Source organism: Cydia fagiglandana, chromosome 5 (genome assembly GCF_963556715.1).
Source record: "Cydia fagiglandana chromosome 5, ilCydFagi1.1, whole genome shotgun sequence".
NCBI lineage: Eukaryota > Metazoa > Arthropoda > Insecta > Lepidoptera > Tortricidae > Cydia > Cydia fagiglandana.
The window spans coordinates 1,278,534-1,300,931 of record NC_085936.1 but is presented as its reverse complement, the minus strand read 5'-3'; the positions used below and the strand labels follow the sequence as shown (position 1 = coordinate 1,300,931).

Genomic DNA, 22,398 nt, shown 5'->3' with positions numbered 1-22,398 from the left:
TACATATGTTAGTATTTACATACTCACATACCTACCTAAACGAAAATTTGAATTAATGCGCTGGTAATGAACTCTCTTTTTTGGCGTGCGCCTATGACGCCTATTTAATTTGGCTCACAGTGGGTTAACTTTGCGCCCCTAGCAAACTAATAGTCGGATCAATTATACCCCTAACAATGGGTATGTTTTGCTTCTTTTTTATTGTTTCAGATATATAAAACAATATTATTAAAAAATGTTAGATGAGATGCTCTTCAGTTCATCTAAATATTTAACCCTTCGTATGTCTAAGCACTGATCAGTGCGAACGAAGTTAAACCTATTGTATTAAACAAAGGATTTTAATTCGAGCGCACTGATCAGTGCTTAGACAGACGAAAGGTTAATAATGAATGGTTTAAAAAATATTTATAATTTCCTTTATTTGGAGCAAAGTAGGACCATTTTACGTACCATCAAATTTAGCAGGTTCTTGGCAGTGAACCTGTTAAGATTGTTAATCCGACCCCGGAATTAAACGAGCCTTCGTACTTATAATTATGACGCTAATCCCAATCAAAACCTCAATTTACAACTTACCTTCATACGTAACGCTAAAATGGAGTCCCGGAAATATCGGAAAAATAAAACCACAGAATTTTTGCACAAATTGGACAAAATTGTCTTCGCTTGCAGCAGCATGAACTACTGGGTAGATCATAATGACCTACCTGAGGTATACCTGAACGCGTACAAGAGAATTATGAAAGTTATAAACGCGGGGATTGTTCTGTTTCTGGTGGGAGAGTTGGCGTCATTCTTCACACAAAACAATTTGACGGAGAATCAGAAATCTGACCGCGTTATGCAGACGCTTTCACAAAATATTCTGTACTCTGTCGCACTCTCTCTGGACCACCATAAGGAGACTGTGACGGAGATACTATTTACCTTAGCTGTTGGCTTAAAGAAGGATTTCAATGATCTGGAGACGGAGATACTTATGCTGAAACGCACCAAAATCTACGCATGTACGTTTGTGCTTCTTTGCTTTAACTCGGTACTATTTTACGGTGTTAAAGGATTATCTAAGGTGTTGTTTTCAGGTAAGGGTGTACACTTCATATATAACTATGTACTCGTACTTACCTACATAAATACTTCAATCATGTCATTCATGTCTTTTGACAAGAAAATACTTAAACCAATTTGAAAAAATATAAGTGATAATGTATATTAATTATCATCAACTAGGATCTATGCGTATTTATTGAGTTTTTGTTTTACTATTTTTTTGGTAACCAAATTGCTAATTTGTCATCAAAACAGCTGACTTGTCTGTGGAACTTTCTCATGCCGTGACGTAACGCGCTCGATTGGCGTTTGCAGTCACGTGATATTGGGCCTTATTTTAATTATTTTTGATTATTTTCAGTTAATTTGTTACGCATATTTACACTTGCAAAATATGATTTTCAGCATTCTAATGATTCCCTGCTATTGTAAAAACATAACATGTTATACAGGGTGTCCCATAAGTGCCTCGTCACAGTGACACTGGAGGTAGACCAGGCCAAGAGGACCCAAACCAACTTAACATGACCCCAGTAAAACAGTACATATGAATAAAGACGAAACATATAAAGCAAATAATACACCAAGACTAATTCATCACTGTTCAGAAAAACTGCAAATTTTACAGGCGAAACTTTCATCACAATGATAACCGCCTGGCCCGATGTCCACGACCGATCACTCCTCGCCGGAGTCTGTCGCGTCGGCGTCTACGTCCTCTGCTGGCTATGGATGGCCAGAGTCACCGCCGCCTATCTCATAGTCTTCGCTGTCACCATCTCCCTCAGCCATCAGTACATGAACCTGCAGATGTATTTTAAGAGTCTCGCGGGGGTATTTAAGGAGAGGATTAGTCAGAGTGAGAAGGAAGAGAAGTATGAGAGAGCTCTTAAGCTTGGTATAAGATTGCATGCTACCACCATTTGGTAAGTGTATGTGCGAAACCCATATTCATCAACCATACCTATATTTCTCTGTCCCTTTAGCTAAACATTCCATCTAAATAACTCCATCGCAAAACGTCCCGTCTACAAAATGCCCCATTTTTTTTTTTTTTTTAATTTATTTATCGCAAAAAAACTTACAGGGTATTTACATATTTATATTCCGCCAAACTGAGGACAGTTTGTTGGCGGATAAAGCGCTCTCAATCCTTTTGTGTTCTACCCACTTAACTTACATACTTATACCTAATACATTACTTAACTAGAGTTATGCCATACAAACAATATACTATTACTACTAACTACTATTATCATACAAATCTAAAAGTTTTGCTTGCAGCCTTTTCTTAAATATTTGCTTACTGCTACACTGATCTACTGTTGGACTTAATTGGTTAAGTATTTTAGGAACCATATGTTTGCGCGTTCTTTGGCCATAGTAATTATTCGCTTTATGTTCTACGTATGTTTGTTGCGTGCTTGCTCTGAGATTACGTAACGGTAGTCTATGCGTTTTGAATTTGTCTTGACCATAATCATCCATACAAACTAAATGCCTAACCTTCTCATGCACTGGTAAGATTTTTAGTATCTTATATAATTTGCAAAATGCCCAACAATTCTGTTTGTCAAAAAATCATTTTCACTGGTTTCGCTAGATGTTACGTTTTACTCACTTTAGTTAATTTATATGTAATGTCAGTTTAAGTTTCTTGTTTTCATTTTCTACCTCTACTCTAGAGACTTTTCCGAACGGGCAGGTCTGCGGGCAGGGTACCTACATTATTGGGCTGATTGCGAAAAAGAAACGCAAATGATCATTTAAGAGGGAAGGATTTGATCTCGTTATGATCCCTTGACGATTGCTCACGCAGTAATTGCGGGAAATACACAGCGAATCGTGTCAAAGTCGATTCAAAACTTTAACAAAATGTTTAATCAGAATCGGTTTTTTTTGTAGGTGCACGCAACAGGTACAGAGAACTTGCGGAAACGTGTACAACGGACACATAATTGTTAACATCTGTGTAATGGTGCAACTCATGTCACAGTTTAAGGTACTTACTTACCGTCTAACATCATCTTGGTGCTTTCCGTAGGAAAAACGGAGCCTTTATAGGATCACTTTCATCCGTCTGTCTGTCATAGTTCTTAACTCGCTAACATAAGGCCTTTCACTCCTCACATTCGCTGTCATTTGGGCTTTGTTGGCTGAATTATAATTTTGTGATTCATATTGGCTGATTTTTCTGAATATGATGCACCCACACTTGACTGTAGCAAAAAAGTAACAAGAAATAATAATAAAAAAACGTTTCAGGATTCTGACCGCTCGCTGAGCCACGTGTTGGCTATATTAGCCACCTTTATGAGCATGCTGTTCAGCACTGGATTCATCATGTGGAGCGCAGGAGACATCACTGTTGAGGTAGGTATCTGTCAGTATCATGTACACGGGAGAGCTAGTGCGAATAACAAAATTCGAAGCTCGTCTGTCTGCGTCTATACATATACTCTATATCGGTCATCAAAGAACGATAGAAATGGAGATCGTTGGTATACCTACTCCGACTACGGTCTTGTACCACTTGGCACTTTGGCAGGGGTAGGAAACTAGAGCGTTCGGACATTCTCGGCCCCGTTCGGCTCTGCATTGCTCCGAGCAATTAGCCTTATGTATGAAGTTTATATTTGAACTAAATATTTTTCATTCTGATTTTTGTTGCCGTTATATTATATGTATTATAAATGTATTTCCGTTATTAAATTATCATTTCATTGCATAAAATAATAAATAAAAAATACAAAATCATTAAAAAAAAAGTCATGCATGAGACTAATTAATAGGGTTGGCACAACTTGACGGTCCCTTTGCGTGCACGACCACGGGCAAGATAATTACTTGAATTTTGACAGCCCTAATTAGCCGACAGGGATAGTGCCATACATTACAAAGGGACAGCATGATTTGTCACTGAATCGCTGTCAAACTTCGGTTTTGTAGGAAGTTTCCTTTCTGTACGGTAGTACTATTACTTATTCTGTTCTTGTGTGTGTCTGTTGAGATTTGTTATATCGACTCCTGACGACAAATGGCAAGATTCACATAGTTATATCGACTGTCTGACGTGACTGTCGACAAATGACAAGACAACTTTTATGTTTTCAGGCAGGCAATTTACCGACGGCCATCTTTATGTCAGGATGGCAGAACTGCACGAACATGTCTTCTTACCGAATTCGGCGACTGGTGTTGATTGCTATGATCCAAAGTCAGGTAACATTTTTAGTCATAGTTTAACTGTTCGACTGCCACAGTCTGCCATAACCGACAAAGGTGTGGCAGTATTGTTTTCAATTTATTTTGCCATGTAGGTACCTATACAAGATACACTTATGTCCGTTAATTATTACACATGTTTTTCCTTAAAACTATTACATACTAGCTGTGCCCGCGGCTCCGCCCGCGTGGAGTTCGGTTTGTGTCAGTAAGCTGCTAAATATATAAAAAATAGTAAATAACATTACGCTGTATTTTTTTATTCAAAAAATTATAACATTTATAATTTCCTGCATGATAATTTCTTAAAATAATTCTATCTTATTGTTTCATACTTTTTAGAGTGCGATTTGTGATAGTCCGACTACGCCCGACTCTTTTAGTATGGGAAAATCGAAGTCGCCTAGCTTTGGACCGCGTGCAGTGCGCCACATACGTCGGGCAATTCCCGACTCTTTTAGTATGAGGGCGCCGAAGGAGCCCGGCTTTGGAACGCATTCAGCGCGCCACGTGCGTCGGTCTACGCCCGACACTTTTAGTATGAGGGCGCCGAAGGCGCCCGACTTTGGAACGCGTACAGCGTGCCACGTGTATGCTTTACAGCGTGCCACGCTTTGAGTATGAGGGCGCAGAAGACGCCCAGCTTTGAAACGCGTACGTTACGCCCGACGCTTTGAGTATTAGGGAGGCGCCCGGCTTTGGGATGCGTACAGCGTGTCACGTACGTCGGTCTACGCCCGACATTTAGTATGAGGGCGCCGAAGGCGCCCGGCTTTGGAACGCGTACAGCGTGCCACGTGCTTCGGGCGTAGCCCGACGGTTTGAGTATGAGGGTGCCTTCGGCGCCCAACTTTGGCAAGCATACAGCGTGTCACGTACGTCGGTCTACGCCCGACTCTTTTAGTATGAGGGCGCCGAAGACGCCCAGCTTTGAAACCCGTACATTACGCCCGACGCTTTGAGTATGAGGAAGGCGCCTGGCTTTGGAACGCGTACAGCGTATCACGTACGTCGGTCTACGCCCGACACTTTTAGTATGAGGGCGCCGAAGGCGCCCAGCTTTGGAACGCGTACGTTACGCCCGACGCTCTGAGTATGAGGGCGCCGGAGGCGCCCGGCTTTGGAATGCGTACAGCGTATCACGTACGTCGGTCTACGCCCGACACTTTTAGTATGAGGGCGCCGAAGGCGCCCGGCTTTGGAACGCGTAGGTACAGCGTGCCACGTGCGTCGGGCGTAGCCCGACGGTTTGAGTATGAGGGTGCCTTCGGCGTCCAACTTTGGCAAGCGTACAGCGTGTCACATACGTCGGTCTACGCCCGACTCTTTTAGTATGAGGGCGCCGAAACGCCCAGCTTTGAAACGCGTACGTTATGCCCGACGCTTTGAGTATGAGGGAGGCGCCCGACTTTGGTAACCATACAGCGTGTCACGTACGTCTCTCTTTTAGTATGAGAAAGTCGAAGTCGCCTGGCTTTGAACCGCGTGCAGCGCGCCAAGTTGTCGGGCTACGCCAGATTCTTTTAGTATGAGGGCGCCGAAGGTGCCCGGCTTTGGAACGCGTACAGCGCGACACGTACGTCGGGTTAAGTCCGAAGCAGTGCCGTGCATTTCTAGACCATGGTGGCCCCTCTCCCTAGGGTCATTGAGATTACATTATTTTTTTTTGGTAAATTGAGTGAAGTTCATTGCCGCATTACAGCTGAGAATGAAAATCAGTCACATCATTTTATCACGAAAATTTACAGTGCCGCAGCAGTAATGTTGCAACAGAGTACCTAATGCTGCTGCAGTCGCCACCCGAATGTCACCTTTATCATATGTTAGGTCAGAATGTAATTGAAAACGCGAGCGAAGCGAGCGCGAAAGTTTTTCGATATAGAAACGCAATTTGATAGACAGTTGTACATTTTTACTTTTAGTATGGAAATCAGTCACATCATTTTATGACGAAAATTGACAGTACCGCAGCAGTAACGTTGCAACAGAGTAATGCTGCTGCAGTCGCCACCCGAATGTCACCTTTATCATACCTTAGAAGGTTATTAAAAACGCGAGCGAAGCGAGCGCGAAAATTTTTCGATATAAAAAACGCAATTTTACTTTTAGTCCCAACCAGGCGCGAATCCAGGATTTCATACAAAGAAGGGATGGGACAGTTTTCTATCAGCCTAGCTTCGCATAGGGCTCGATATTTAAGGGTCTCAGCGAGGTTGTTTTCATGCATAAAAGATGCAAGAAAGCAGAGCTTGGAATTGACCAAGTGAATTGAATTGGCGAAGTGTGAGCAAGGCAGTAGGCCCAGCTACGAAAGAGGAAAGCTTGGATTTGGATCCACGCCCAGTAATTAAGGCAGAAGATCAACTTTGCCGCATGGCAGAAGGCCTCGCATAAGACCTAACGCCGAACCGCAAAAGAGTGGGTTGAAATCGAATCTATGCATGTAATCCGACTCGGGCTAAGGTTAAGGCATTCAGAAGTTAAGGTGTAATAAAGAAACTCAGATAAATAAATATATCTCTCTCTTTTTTATGGGTAGTCGTGAAAAAGATGGCACTGTGCAATGAGGGGTAATTAATTTACTGTCGTTTAATTTTGTTGTATATTATTAATTCGACATAATTATTCAATTAAATTTGTTGATGTCCGTACCCCCTCATCTAAACTTAGAGTTAATTTAGCAAAAACCTTCCTCGGTGGTTATTCATGTCACTACGTATTAAATTCAGCGCCATCTGTTAGTTTACCAGGGTACTCAATAGTGGTAGCACATGTTTGAATAAAGTTTGCCCCTCCTTCCTAATTAGTGCCATAAGATTCAGGGGCAAACTTAAATCAAGCGAGAGTTGTGGCTACCCCCTCTTTTAAGGGTTGAATTTTTATAGCCTATAACCTAGCCGGAGAATTTCTCGACAGATTATTAAAGTTTGCATCAAAATCCGTTCAGCCGTTTTCACGTGATGCGCGTTCAAATAAACAGACAAACAGATAAACAGATAAACAGACAAACAGACAAAAATTCTAAAAACTGTGGGAACGTGTTCTGTTATCGATTCTAAGTATCCCCAGCCAACTTTTTTTCAAATATCTTCCATGTACAGACTTTCGACCCTCTACAGCTTTATTATATGTATAGATAGATACTTGGTCAAGCAAATCTTGTCAGTAGAAAAAGGCGGCAAATTTAAAAAAATGTAGGCACGAAGGGTTATGATCCCAGAGAAAATTTGAAATTTGCGCCTATTTCTACTGACAACGTTTGCTTGACCAAGTATATTTAATTACTTGACTAATACAATTAACAAATACAAATATCCCATGCATCTTTCTCGTCCAAATACTCTGACAATACCTAGTACGATTTTCTATTAATTTATGTGTGACAATTTTCTTAAATTTATAATCTGGCAAATTTTTTATACGATTAGGAATTTATTCGTGGAAATGTACCCACTGCTTGGCCAATAAATGATTTTCGAGTCCAATGCTGTATTGCCAAATGGCAAGTTAAATAATGCTGTATTGCCAAATGGCAAGTTAAATAATGCTGTATTGCCATGGCAATGGCAAGTTAAATTTGTTTACTGTACTTACCTATTTTTTTTAGAAACCTGTCATCATCAAGAGTTTCGGATTCATAGAAATCTCTTATCAATCGTATGTATCGGTAAGGCTCATTCATTTGCGTTTGTAGTACCTACTTATAAGTAAAGTAATTAATACCTCTTTGTTAGGTACAGTCAGCAGCAAAAGTTGCTAAGCGGGCGACGTGTTCAAAATTACCTTGTCATTGTCACGCTCTTATTTTCTAAACAATAAAGTCGCGTCAAGATCATTTTGAATACGTCGCTCGCGTAGCAACTTTTGCTACTGACTGTAACTAGTTATAAATAAGGGCGACTTATTTTAAAAACATCTTTTCTATAGAGAAACGAACGCATGCGCAATAAATGGTCTTAAATTATTTTAAATTATTTTCAGATCGTGAAGACGTCTTACTCCATATTCTCAGTTTTGTATTAAGAAAAGGAAGATTAACCTTTCGACCGCCACGACTATTTATAATAACACGCAATAGTAAACTTTATCATAACGTATGAAGGTTTGTTTTATTCTGTAACCTGCAAATGCTCATGTACTTACCTAATTTTAGTACATAGTTTAAAAAATGTAAGTGTAGGTATTGAAAATAAACAAAAGTTTACTTTAATAAGCAGGCTATTAATTACTATGTGTTTTAGCTTGTATAGGTAATTGAAATGAAAATGATTTTTATAAATCGTAAAGCCGATAAGCGTTTGTCCTTAGCCGACATTTTAACATTTGTTCCAGGAACAAATGTACCTATTTCTAAATCTTTAATAAAGTTGCATTAGTCTCTGCATTACAAAATTTAAGTTTGTGTAAATAATGTTACCTTTATCCTTAGATTCGGTACTTTAGCAATATCTAAACTGCACCTATCTAAATGCATTCAAATTAAATTATAATAGAGTGTTTTTTTATGTATGACATATTCCGATAGGTTATTATAGTTATGATAGTGAGCAGCATTATTCACAAATTAATTAATTAATAAAGTACGTGACCAAATACAAATCCTTCAATATATTCAGGTATCTACACATTTAGGTGCCAAAGTACAATCGTTCTTAAATTTAAGTAGGCTTAGCTTCAAACCCCTCAGGCATAATAACATCATACTGTATGTTGTAATTCAATAACAAAGAATTACTTAGACATTGCAGCTATGCAGGGTGAAACACCGATTTAAATCTTATATAATTTATACACAAATAAATTATATCAGATTAACGGGACTTAAGCGCGTATAATTAAGTTTTAAATTAGCTCCAACGTTTCTACTACAATGAATATTATTTCGAGGGACAGTACCGTCCTCGAAACGTTAGAGGTAATTTTAAAATTTAATTAGGTACCTACCTATACCTGATCAAGTCCCGTTTCGTAAATTATAATGTATACAGGGTGAAATGCCGTACTGTACTACTCAGCTACCATGAGTTGGCCTTTGTCATTTAAGTTAGCGAGTGCGTGAACTCGATCGCATTTCTTCTCTATCGCACCAATACATCAGTGCGAGCGAGATGGACTGCGAGTTTACGCAGTGGCTAACGCGCGTAAACGTCAGGTATCAACTCGTGGTACGTCTAGTTTACTGTAAGTTACAGTTTAGAGTCAAAGTCGAAGAACTTGAGTTCCCTATCTTCTGGCAGTTTCTTGAAGAACTCTTCAACGTAGTCGTCGGTGACTTCGGCCAGGGTCGCGGGCTTCATTTGGGGCTGTTGTCCTTGTCGATCAGGAGGGCGAGGATATAAAAAAAAAATCAGATCCTTTTTTTGTCCGTTTTCCACCTAATTTCTTTGGTCATTTCACTTATTTGACGAAGCGTATAATTTTAATGTTTTTACTAAGACTCCGCTGTCCGTCCGACCGTCCGTCGGTCTGTCACCAGGCTGTAGCTCACGAACCGTGATAGCTAGACAGTTGAAATTTTCACAGATGATGTATGTATTTCTGTTGCCGCTATAATTTTAGTGTTGTAGAGTCGACGTCAGAAATACGTTTAAATTTTTCGCCTTATTACAAAGGAACAATGTGCAAAATTGTAAACATAACTATGACGACGACTTCGACTGTTCCATAGTGCGCAAATATAAAGTCTTAAATTACAACTAAATTAATAAGCGTTTTGACGAATTAATCCCAAACTACAATAGCAAACTACAATAGTTATTTGTTTTACAAGAGGGCAAAGTTGTTGTTTAACCGCTCGTGCTAATATTGATACCCGAGCAAGCGAAAGATTCCAAAATTGCGAGCGCAGCGAGTGGTTCGTAAATGGAATCTTGAGCGTTGCGAGGGTTTCAAAGCACGAGGGTTAAACAAAATTTGCCCCCGAGTGAAATACAAAATTTTTCACCACACCAACCCGAAGCAAATATTAAATGTAAAATATCAAACAAAATCAAACCAAATCAAATCCAAATGAATGTAATTAAATATTTATCATCCAAAATCATCATTTAAAAGTCAATTCTACCAGCAAACATAAAAAAACAACTCAAAATTTGCATTTGCTTACTTTGCCTCACATGTGGATAAAATGCAACTTTGCTATTCGTTTTTGAAGTGCAAAGTAATTCTTTCCGCGCTGGTGTGGTGAAAATTATTTTAATACCTTCATTAGGTTCTTAAGTCGTATAATCCGAGTTTGCTCCATCCCAGGAGGTGTGGATAAATTTTGGGAGCCTTGGGAGATACATTATACTTTGGATTGATATAATCATTCGATGTAGAAGGGACCCACTATCAATTACAATGTCACTAGCAGCAAGGTTGCTGTGGATCAGACCAGAGACTGGTGAAAAAAAATCGGATATTAACATGATGATTATTTAAAAAAACCGGGCAAGTGCGAGTCGGACTCGCGCACGAAGGGTTCCGTACCATAATGCAAAAAAAAAAAAAACAAAAAAAGCAAAAAAAAAAAAAACGGTCACCCATCCAAGTACTGACCACTCCCGACGTTGCTTAACTTTGGTCAAAAATCACGTTTGTTGTATGGGAGCCCCATTTAAATCTTTATTTTATTCTGTTTTTAGTATTTGTTGTTATAGCGGCAACAGAAATACATCATCTGTGAAAATTTCAACTGTCTAGCTATCACGGTTCGTGAGATACAGCCTGGTGACAGACGGACGGACGGACAGCGAAGTCTTAGTAATAGGGTCCCGTTTTACCCTTTGGGTACGGAACCCTAAAAAAAGAAATTCACAGTGGCGACCATTTTTTACAATCTTTGACTACGAACTCATATACGAGTAAGATACCTTATCTTTCGGATCTTCAGATGTAAATTTTTATCTTGATTTGAGCAAATTTTCCGTCGGACGTACCAAGAACTACAAGCAAAAAACGGAAGAAGAACAAACATTTTTCCACAACTCCAAGAATGGAGCAACCTCGGATTACGCTAATTTAGAACCAAATGAAGGTATTATCTAAGACGATAGACCCTGCGAGGATATAGTATATTTCAATAGCGGCCACAATCCACAATTATCTTTAGGAAAGTGATATGGCTCTATGATTCGGTCAAACTGTGTTTTTGGATGAATGCTGGCTATAATTTGTTTGCTGATTCATTAGTTGCTACAGTAGACGCGGCGGCATCAGTGCTACGAATGCTACGGCAACATCTAACTCCGAGACGAGACTGAAACACAAGATCTAGAGACGATATAGAGATCAACTAGATTTACATTAGATATCGACTAGATGTGACTTGGATATCTAAGTCATAACTTGTCGAAATCGTTCAAGAGGACCTCCAGAATCGCGGAAACGTCAAATTTTACATATCTATCTTACAAATATCTTTAAATTATCCATATCGTAATTTGTTGAGGTCTAGTAGAGATCTAATTCATTTTCAGAATCGAGCCGTGACGGCTCGATTCGGGAAATGAATTAGAGACAATAGAGCAGTGGTTCTTAACCTAGGGGTAATTACCCCCGTGGGGGTAAAACTGGTATTTTACGGGGGTAATAAGCTAGCCTAATATAACAATACAACAAACGTACACGTTTTATTTTTTATTACCATTGGGAGGAGGGGTAAAATCAGGTTCCCTAGTTAGTCATAGGGGTGACCGGACTGAAAAGGTTAAGAACCACTGCAATAGAGACTCACTGGATGTGAAATAGTAGGTAAAGATATGTGATCGACGTTCCACTGCAAAAGGTACCTTATAGCGGCTGGCGCCGCGATTCGGGAAATGATATTCACTAGATATGAAATAGTGAAGATATGTGACGTTCCACAGAAAAAGGTACCCTATGGCGTCCGGCGCTTACGTCGCATAGCGCCGCATTCGCCGCAATAATATACCGCCGCCATAATGTACCTTTACCCGTGGGATTTCACATATCTTTACTATATCGTTTCTAGTTAATCTCTAATTCATTTCCCGAATGAATGAATTAGAGCTTCACTAGATACGAAATAGTAAAGATATGTGACGTTCTACGGAAAAAGGTAGGTACCTTATGGTCGCAATAATATTGGAGCGGCGTTAATAACAGCGTAAGCGCCAACCGCCATAAGGTACCTTTTGCTGTGGAACGTCACATCGTTACTATTTCATATCTAGTGAATCTCTAATTCATTTCCCGAATTGCGCCGTGAGATATGTCATGTGTCATGCGCTAGTCGCGAATATAATTAGGTAGGTATTAGTCCGATAGCAATAACTTTTGAAGTTATAAGATTATTAATGTTGCCTATTTTTTACATATAGTTTTCAGACCACACACTAAACCTAATAATAATAATTTGTGTCATCCTAGGTATTTGCTTAGGTAGAAATTTAGGTATTTCTTTTTTTAAACAGCATTCGGTAAAAAGAATATTCGAGATGAAATTCTTTGTTTCCCTGTAAAAGCAACGTGGCTTCCGACGTACACACGCATTTTGTGTCATTTTCATCCACGGGTATAATGACATTTAATAAATACCTAATAGTGAACCTAAAATGCCTAAAATAAAATTACAGTCGGTAAGTGAAGTGTTGTACTTCACAGGATATTATAATATGTTATTCAAACAAATGTGTGTCAAATTCATCCACCGCTTTTATTTTTAATCTTTTTTTTTCTTATAAACATCATGTATCTGCCACAAAAAAAAATTCATGTTATTAAGTTTACGTCTACATTATTATAATGCCACATCGAGACAACATTCATAATTTGGGTCATTTTCAACAACGGTTTTTTACTATTTGGCAAAATAAAACTTTGCATGAACGGCGTACGCGGGGAAGGCTACCTACGCGGGTAGGGTGCTTGTTAGATGAACATTATGGCTCCTCTACCCGATGGGCCAACGCCGGCTACTTGCTCTCTCTAACACATAAATGCGTCCCTTGGAGTGGCCGGCGTTGGCCCATCGTGTAGAGGAGCCATTACAGTGTATTTATTTCATTCGGAGGCATAATTATTATATTAAGTCTTTTCATAGTGTGGGAGTAGGTATGTTGTAAGTATATTTAAATATAAAAATATGTAGGCTCCTCATACTGACCAACATTCTTGACGTTCGCAATCAAAAGGTACCACTTTAGCCTTGCCATAAGGACTCTCTGACAGGTTATTTGTATAAAGATACAATAAAATTTCGTCTTTATGGTAAAGGACAAAGTGGTCCCTACCTTTTGAATGAGAATGTCACATCAGCGACTGTTAAAAATAACTTTTATTTGATATTTACTACACTTTTTAAGGTTATTTTAAGACGCAATGTATTGCTAATTTTGTGATTTATAAAGCGTGTAATTTTTTTTATAAATTTGGTCGGACTGCAAAACCTGCCAGGTTAAGGTGAGGCCGACCAAGACATACGTCAACAGGCTTATTTTATAGTTATTATAATCCGTTTGTTTCATTCTATTTTTCGATGAGGTAAATTGTAGCTCTCACGTGACCCAATAAATCTGGTCAGACTGCAAAAACTGCCAGGCTAAGGTGAGGCCGACCACTTTTTTTTTACTGTCCTCAAGGTCAGGTATCCTACCATACAAGTTTCATTCTATTTTTTGATGAGGTTTTTTTTGATGAATTTTTGTCCAACGTTTTTGCCATTTGTACAAAACCTGCTAGGTTAAGCCTAGGCCGACCAAGTGCGTTGGAAGCTACTAAATGTCAGGTACCTCTACAGGGTACGTATATTCTATTTTTTAACCGACTTCCATTTCATAGAAGGAGGAGGTTCTGTATTCGGTTGTGGCTATTTTTTTTTTTCTATGTACGTTCACCGATTACTCCGACATCCGTAGTCCGATTTGAGTAATTCTTTTTTTGTTTGAAAGCAGCTACCTCCGAGTTGGTCCCATTTTAATTTGGTTCTGTTCTGATGATGGGATCCATGAGGAATTGAGGGAACTCCTCAATTTTTAAAGGCACATGCATGGTGATTTGGGTATTTTCTTAAGCAACTCGAGCATTTTCTCCCGAATACCACCACTTTGATGAAGTAGACCTGATGATGATGATTGTTTTGATGATAATGATGATGATTTATTAAATGTAGTATGTTCAGCGATTACTCCGGCACCTGTGATCCGATTTGAGTAATTCTTTTTTTGTTTGGAAGGAGTTGCCTCCAAGGTGTTTCCGTATTATTTTTGATTCTGGTCTGATGATGGAATCCATGAGGAATTGAGGGAACTCCTCAGTTTTTAAAGGCACGTGTAAAGTGATTTCGGTGTTTTCTAAAGTAACTCGAGCATTTGCTTCCGAACACCGCCAATTTGACGTAGTGCAAGTGTAGCCTTACCACGAGTTTGACATTGACATATTCGCTAAGTTAGCGACGCTAACGTCTTCGTAACTTACTTTTTATGCACCTCGCTCGCACTAATATGCCAGTACGAGTGAGATGCAAAGAAAGTAAGTTACACACACGCGCTAGCGAATAAATCAATGTCAAACTCTTGGTAAGCTGGTAAGGCTACTGATCGGGGGTTAGGGTTAGGAGTTAAGGGGTCGGGGATTAAGGAGTCGGGTAATGGTGGTTGAAGGGCGGCTGGTTCAGGGCCGAAGGGTACATGGATCAGGGGTTGATACGCTATGAGGTTGAGTGATCGGGGGGGTTGAGGGATTGGGTCAGTGGCGGGGCGGAGGATGGATTTAGTGTAGTGACAGGAATTATAATTTCCCAGACGGACTCGAGAAAATTCCAGATTACATATTTATTAAAGTAAATACACGAATTTAGTGTTAATCATGATGTTGTTTTTCATTCACGCGTCGCGCTATTAACAATGCGTTAAAACTAAAAATGGAAAAATAAAAACTTTTTACAAAAAAAAGAAAACCGACTTCAAAAAGGATGAAATAAATATTATCCTTTTTAAGTCTATGCGTTACCAACTGATATGTTTGAAGTCGGTGCCAAGCCAAGTAGTAAAGAATACCCGTCAAAAATAATCAGCTTTATGACTATAAATCCCATTAGAAGTGTACCATTAGAACCAGGGCCGGATTTACGGGTGTGGGGGCCCAGGGGCAATTGAAAAGTGGGGGCCCCTCCCTATACGCCTATACCGGGTGTTTCCTGGAACACGAACTCAAACTAAACAACATTTGATCAGCGACTTTTAATGTTGTTTGAATTTTAGTACACTTTAAAGTATATTCTAACGAGCAATGTATTGCGAGAATATTATAACTGTGGGGAGAAGACTGATAAACAATTGTCAATAAAACGGATTTTAAGGTACATTAAAAACACTATTTAGTTTGTTTGGAAAACAATAATAAATAAACGTAGTTTAAACCTGTTCCAGCTATATTTTGCGTTGTCTGTATCTCACAACGGCAATTGTCAAAGTGACCGATAAGAACAAAACATATCTTAGCTGGAACAGATTTGAAGTATGTTTATGAATAAGGGGGTCTTTTTTTAAAAGAGTTGTTAAGCAATAATTTTACTGTTTGAAGAGTAGAGTACTCTACTCTACGTATTAATTTATCAGGCGACATCTGGTATATTTTTCGAGTCAATTTTTTTTTTCTCAAGTCTTTAAACATTTATTGCCACTAAATTATATTATTTGAACAAATAAATAATGTATGATGTAATTACTTACGTTGCAATAACATATAATATACTTAGTTTAAAAAACTAAATTAACGAGTTAATTGGAACTTTACGAACTTTTCTGGACGAGAAATCGTTGATTATTTCGCCGAAATCTAGCTCCCGAAGTAAATCATTTTCAATACTAAGTAAAGCTAGCTTCGATAGCCGGTCTTGTCCCATCGTTGTTCGGAGCCTATTCTTTATAATTTTCATTTTTGAAAATGAGCGCTCTCCAGTGCAATTCGAGACCATCAAAACTAAGTACATTCTCAGTGCTATTTCAATGTTTGGGAACGTAGCTCTGAAATTTTGATCTTCAAGAATGTGATAGTAAAAAAGTTCCTTAGTTTGATGTTTTTCGCAATCTTTTTTGTATAAGTTTATCAAAGATACAAATTGAACTAACTCGTTACCAAGACTAGGCTCTAAATCATCTTTATATATTTTCACCAATTCCTCTGCAGCAGCGTACAAATTCTTGGCATCCATCTCCTCTAGGTGGTTAAGAAATCCAAATCTCGAGCGAACAGTTTCGTATGCCTGCAATCTTTCAGTGAGCGAAACACAAAGTTGATCAATCACTGGAAAAAACCCAGATATTTTAAGTTTCTCTCTTGGCGACAGATTTGTGTCTTGTGCTGCTACATCACCAATTGAAGTCAACTTCACACTTCTTTTTCTAATGCGTGGCTGTATATATTCATCAGTTTTGGATAATAGTTTCGCTGCTTCTTCGTATTTATCGAAATCGTCCCTTTTAGATTTAACGAAAGACGACAACGACTCCAAAGCACGCACAGCTGATTCGAGGACCATTTTGGGGTCTTGTAAAATCTTGTTAGTCGCATTGAATCGCTCCAAAATGTCATTCCAAAAAATGGCATATAGGGCGGTTTCGAGACTGTTCATCTTACCCAGTAGATGTATAGCTTCGTTTCTTACGATATCTTTCTGCTCCCTGTCAGAAGATATGATAGTTAGAGCTTCTTCGATTTGCGAATATCCCATGACAATAGCTTTCGTAGCATCAGCTCTACATGACCAACGAGTATCGCTAAGATTTTTTAAAACTAACGATTGTCCGCTTTTTTTCTCCGATAATTTTTCAGCCAGAATTTGGTAGCGTTGTGTACTGGCTGTAAAAAAGTTATATAAATTCTGAACGAAATTAAAGAACAGAACGGCGGATGCACAAGAGTTAGCAGCTGCCTTTCCAACTAAGTTGAGTGAGTGACCACAACATGGTACAAACGCTGCTAAATCATTTTTCTGCAAAATAAGAGCTTGCATTCCTTTGTATTTGCCACTCATGTTTGCAGCATTGTCGTAAGATTGACCACGGCTCAGATAAAAAATGTAGTAAAGCTGTTGCTGTTGCTTCACCTGTGTGGCCGCAGTTTGGTAAGAAAGTAAGAAATCGTTCTATTGGCCTCGATCCTTCAATATAACGAACAACTATCGTAAGTTGATCGATATGAGATTCGTCGGGAGTAGAGTCAACTGAAACCGAATAATACTTAGATTTTTTAATCCTTGCTACGATTTCATTAAGTACTTGATCACCCATGCAACTTATCAATTCTTCACATATCGTAGAGGAAAGATAATTGACGTGACCGCTCCCTTTGTTTGCATGCAGCTTTAAATGAGTTGCCATTTCTCGGTGAACCAATAATCTCATCATCTCCTCGAAAAGCTAATCCCCGTTCAGCAATGAATTTAATCGTACTGACGATAGTTCTAAGAATCTTTCGCCAATACTCAATTTGTTGTGCCTCTTGTATCGCCAGCTCTTGATCGATACGTCCTCCAACTTCTCCTCGTTGCACTAAACTCATTACTGACTCCAAGTGAGCCTTCGAAATCTCATGTTCGGAAAGACGTTCAGATGCATGTCTCCAGTCACTAAAGCCTTCTCCACTTAGCTTCGTTTTTTGAGTGGACATTAATTTACATGCGTAGCAGTATACTTTCCCCGTAGTTGGTGAAAAGCAGAGCCAAAATCTATTGACAGTTTCTTGATTTTTATTGCGACGTGTGAAAATACTCTTTGAACATTTTCGAATAAGGTTTGTCTTGTCTCTCGACTGGTCTTGGAGAACTGAATTCTGCAAAGAGACTTCATCACAATTTTGCAGTTTTGTAGAACCTTTCTTCGCCCAATATTTGATAATATCTTCTGTTATGACGTCAGGCCAAAGGCCAATGTCATTATCGAAACCATAAATTTCCCCATCTTCTTGAATGCGGATACAAGGTTTTGAAGATTCTACGGTGTCCTTTGATGCAAGAGCTGTCTTATCTTGACTACAACTGCTAATAGCCACATCTTCATCTATTACTGATTCTGGTTTTTCAGGATCTCGCGGGAGTTCTTGTTTAGGTGTCGGTGTAAAATACTTGGTCAATTTGGATATTTTAGCAACATTTTCTTCACTTTTTTTTTCTCGTTCTGCTTGCAATTTTCTCTTATGCGATCCACTAGCGTAAACTCGAGGAATTTTATGACGATCATTCATGATAACACTGAAAAAAAAAATCCTAAATAATAGTAATAATCGTATAGCCGCAGAAACACAAAAGGTACCCCTTTAACTTAAAGATTTATGGAAAATTCCTTCTAGGTCTCATCGTGTATTATTATAATGTATAATAAATAATAACAACGTTGCTAGGTATAAACACACGAAAAATAAATTAGCAAAGAGTGATAACGTCATTTCTATACAGAATGATTTTATTGTCGCTAACAAAAATGTGCGAGGTGATTACGCAAGCCATATTGAAGAACTTTTAGAATAGAGCCAAATCTGAAATCCCAAAAAAACTGGCTGATTCATAGATTTCGGCGAATCAAAGGCCTTTCCGCGAACCACTAAGATCGATCGACTATTTCCCTCTCCATCGCTCGTATATGCATGCACGGTAGAGAAGAAAATAGTCGATCGATCTATCGAAGTAGTTCGCGGTAAGGCGTCAGAAGTCAACATTTTGTATGAGGAGAAAAATATTTTTTTTTTTCGGATTGCGCAGATGGGCCCATAATAAAAGTTGTTCAGTACGATTTACCTAATCATCGGGCACAATTTCGCTAGCCACTAAAACTCACCCTGTGTATTCATTTTATTAATAGAATTTATTTCTGCGACTTAAATAAACATTAGTGAAGCTACTTACATGAAAAATAATTTAATACTTTACTATAACAGCGTGCGATCGGCTAACAATAAGTTGCAATGCAGTAGTTGCCGTCCGTGTAATATTGAATACTTACCTATTTCTTAGTTAAATTATGCAAGTATGTTGTTAGTGTATTACAATCTCGTTGAAATCAATGAATATAATAATTAATAATTTCAATCAGAAAAACTACGTTACATTTCATCATCTTTTAAAGAATTTATTATTTAAAGTCGCATATCGATAATCTAGAAAAGAAATGTAAATTTCATAATTGCTCCATGAAGTAAACGAAAAGGGAACTTATTATATTATAACATAGCTGAACATTGAACGTACTTACGTGTGCTTGTATGTTCAGAAGAACATTCACTTGTTGAAAAACTAGCTTCCTTTTTTAAAAATAAGCGGGGATTCACCTCGTACACGGCGACACCGCGACGCCGCGTCGAGTTTGCCGACGCGACTCGACAAGTTTCAACAGTGTTGCAACCCGTAATATAAGATTGAAATTGTTTTTTCCCTCGTAAAGCGCTTGTTTATCCTTCTTTAATACAATACAAGAGGGTAAAAACTCATTTTATCCGCTAGTGATTAAAGTGATTTGGCCTTGAAGTATACTTAAGTAGCATTTGACAGATAACGAAACGTTTTGTTCATAATTATATCATATAATTTATATGGTACTTTCGATAATATTTATCATTGAATTCATGGTTTGAAAAGCTGGTAAAAATTAAAAAAATCGCTATATTTTGTTATTATAACAGTAAAAACTGTAAATTAGATAAGAAATCTTTGTTTTTTGTAATAATGTTGAATGTATTCTAATCGCAAATAAAAAGTCAATGCTATTTCAAAACGCATTATTGGATTGACATTTCCAATAATGCGTTTTGAAATTGCATTGACTTTTGCGTTTAGAATACATTCAACATTATTAGAATGAACAAAGATCTAGTTCTCATTGTTTTCGTGTTAAAGTTACTTACCTAACGTAATTTGGATAAATTGTAATTGATATTCGAAAACAATTATGTGAACGTAAATGTAACTAGGCATGGTAAAAATGCGGAAATATAATGTTTGGGAGACCCGTCGTGACTAGGATATTTTCTCTTGTGGGGGCCCCTCTGTTGTGGGGGCCCCGGGCCGTTGCCCCGCCTGCCCTGCCCTAAATCCGGCCCTGATTAGAACTATTATAAATGTGTAAGTAATTCTGTCTGCCTCTTTGTCGCCTTTTTATGGCTAAACAATTGAACCGCTTTAGGTGAAATTTGGCAAGAACGTAAATTCTTTGAATTGTTTTATATTTTGAAATGTAGTCCTCTGAATAAGGGACGGGAAATAACTTCAGTTCCAATCCCACGCTTGCGTGCCGACAAACATACGGTACGGACTGTGCCAAGAAGATCGATCGTGATCGTGTGTTCTGAGGTGTGTTCTTAGGTACAGTCGACGTCAAAGAAAGGTATTATACACTTTTGCACCTTACTCCTTTGTAATAAGACGAGAAGTGTAAACATATTTTTAACGTCGACTGTACCTACAGAAAGTACGTTCATTGTAAGGCAATCCAACGTACATCCTTATCGAATCGCACTAAAATAATGGTATGCTTCAAAAGTTGGCTTGGCACCGACTTCAAACATATCAGTTGGTAACGCATAGACTTAAAAAGGATAATATTTATTTCATCCTTTTTGAAGTCGGTTTTCTTTTTTTTGTAAAAAGTTTTTTTGATGAGGTTTGTTTCATGCAGCCGGCCACCGGACTATATTTATTTGTTATTATACACCGCTAAGTCCATGTTATTTGTTTTAAATGTAGAGTTTAGAAACTAATTCGTGGTAGTAAACGATACAAATATTAGAAAAGTCCTTTACAACCTTGTTCGCTTCATATACTTATGGTAAAAACATTTTAGGGCGGGTCATAAAGGGCAAGTAAAATAATAATCCCACCAAAAACATTCTGTAAAAAACTAGCCAAGTCTCGATGAAGCTGCTTGTTTATCTCTAAAAAGTAATGAAATCTAGACAAAGTCGTGCCAAGTCTAAGGTTCCTTACTGCGATTTCTTTATTATTATAGTTAATGTTGTGTGACTTGGCCGTTGAAGGGTACACAAGGGTACAAATCCAGGTGCTCCATGACACCATTGCACCAATCTGTCGCCAGAACCGCTACCCATTGACGATGGAAAATTGCCACTTGGAAAACGTTGATTCAATAACCAGTCAATTGTAGGCTTGATAAAGCTGCGTATTTCAATAATACTTATGTATGGGCGAGCCTGAAACAAACACTTCTTTTTGGTGCAATGGTGTCATGGAGCACCTGGTTTTGTACCCTTGTGTACCCTTCAACGGCCAAGTCACACAACATTAACTATAATAATAAAGAAATCGCAGTAAGGAACCTTAGACTTGGCACGACTTTGTCTAGATTTCATTACTTTTTAGAGATAAACAAGCAGCTTCATCGAGACTTGGCTAGTTTTTTACAGAATGTTTTTGGTGGGATTTCACTTCTTTTTGTAGAAACGTGGGCATATTGATTTATTTTATTAGATTTTCTTATTTAACACATTTTTTTTCTTTTTAGGAGTAGTTTTTTTATTATAACAAATCTTTCTTTTCTTTTTTTCCGGTTCTGATTCTTGTACAGTAGCAACAGTTTTTCGTATTGCCCATTCATTAAATCTAATAATTAAATAATAATCAGTAATCCGTCACTAATCATCATATAATGACTTGGCAATCGCACATAATGCTTTACTCGTACCGTACTCGTAAATATGTGTAATGCTCAAACTGCAATTATAGTCCGATAGCAATAACTTTTGAAGTTATAAGATTATTAATGTTGCCTATTTTTTACATATAGTTTTCAGACCACATACTAAACCTAAGAATAATAATTTGTGTCATCCTAGGTATTTGCTTAGGTAGAAATTTAGGTATTTCTTTTTTTAAACAGCATTCGGTAAAAAGAATATTCGAGATGAAATTCTTTGTTTCCCTGTAAAAGCAAAGTGGCTTCTGACGTACACACGCATTTTGTGTCATTTTCATCCACGGGTATTATGACATTTAATAAATACCTAATAGTGAACCTAAAATGCCTAAAATAAAATTATAGTCGGTAAGTGAAGTGTTGTACTTCACAGGATATTATAATATGTTATTCAAACAAATGTGTGTCAAATTCATCCACCGCTTTTATTTTTAATCTTTTTTTTTCTTATAAACATCATGTATCTGCCACAAAA

The 22,398-nt window shown here is 38.1% G+C and overlaps 1 protein-coding gene across 1 annotated transcript; it reads left to right on the top strand.

Moving 5' to 3' along the window:
* The first annotated feature begins 396 nt into the window (after nt 1-396).
* LOC134664777 (uncharacterized) lies at nt 397-8,361 on the top strand. The gene is made up of 7 exons (XM_063521521.1): nt 397-1,085; nt 1,682-1,979; nt 2,959-3,055; nt 3,319-3,426; nt 4,168-4,275; nt 7,886-7,945; nt 8,260-8,361. Exons 1-7 carry the CDS (start codon nt 599-601, stop codon nt 8,299-8,301), a joined length of 1,200 nt encoding a protein of 399 aa, XP_063377591.1. The 5' UTR covers nt 397-598; the 3' UTR covers nt 8,302-8,361.
* Nucleotides 8,362-22,398: the final 14,037 nt, after the last annotated feature.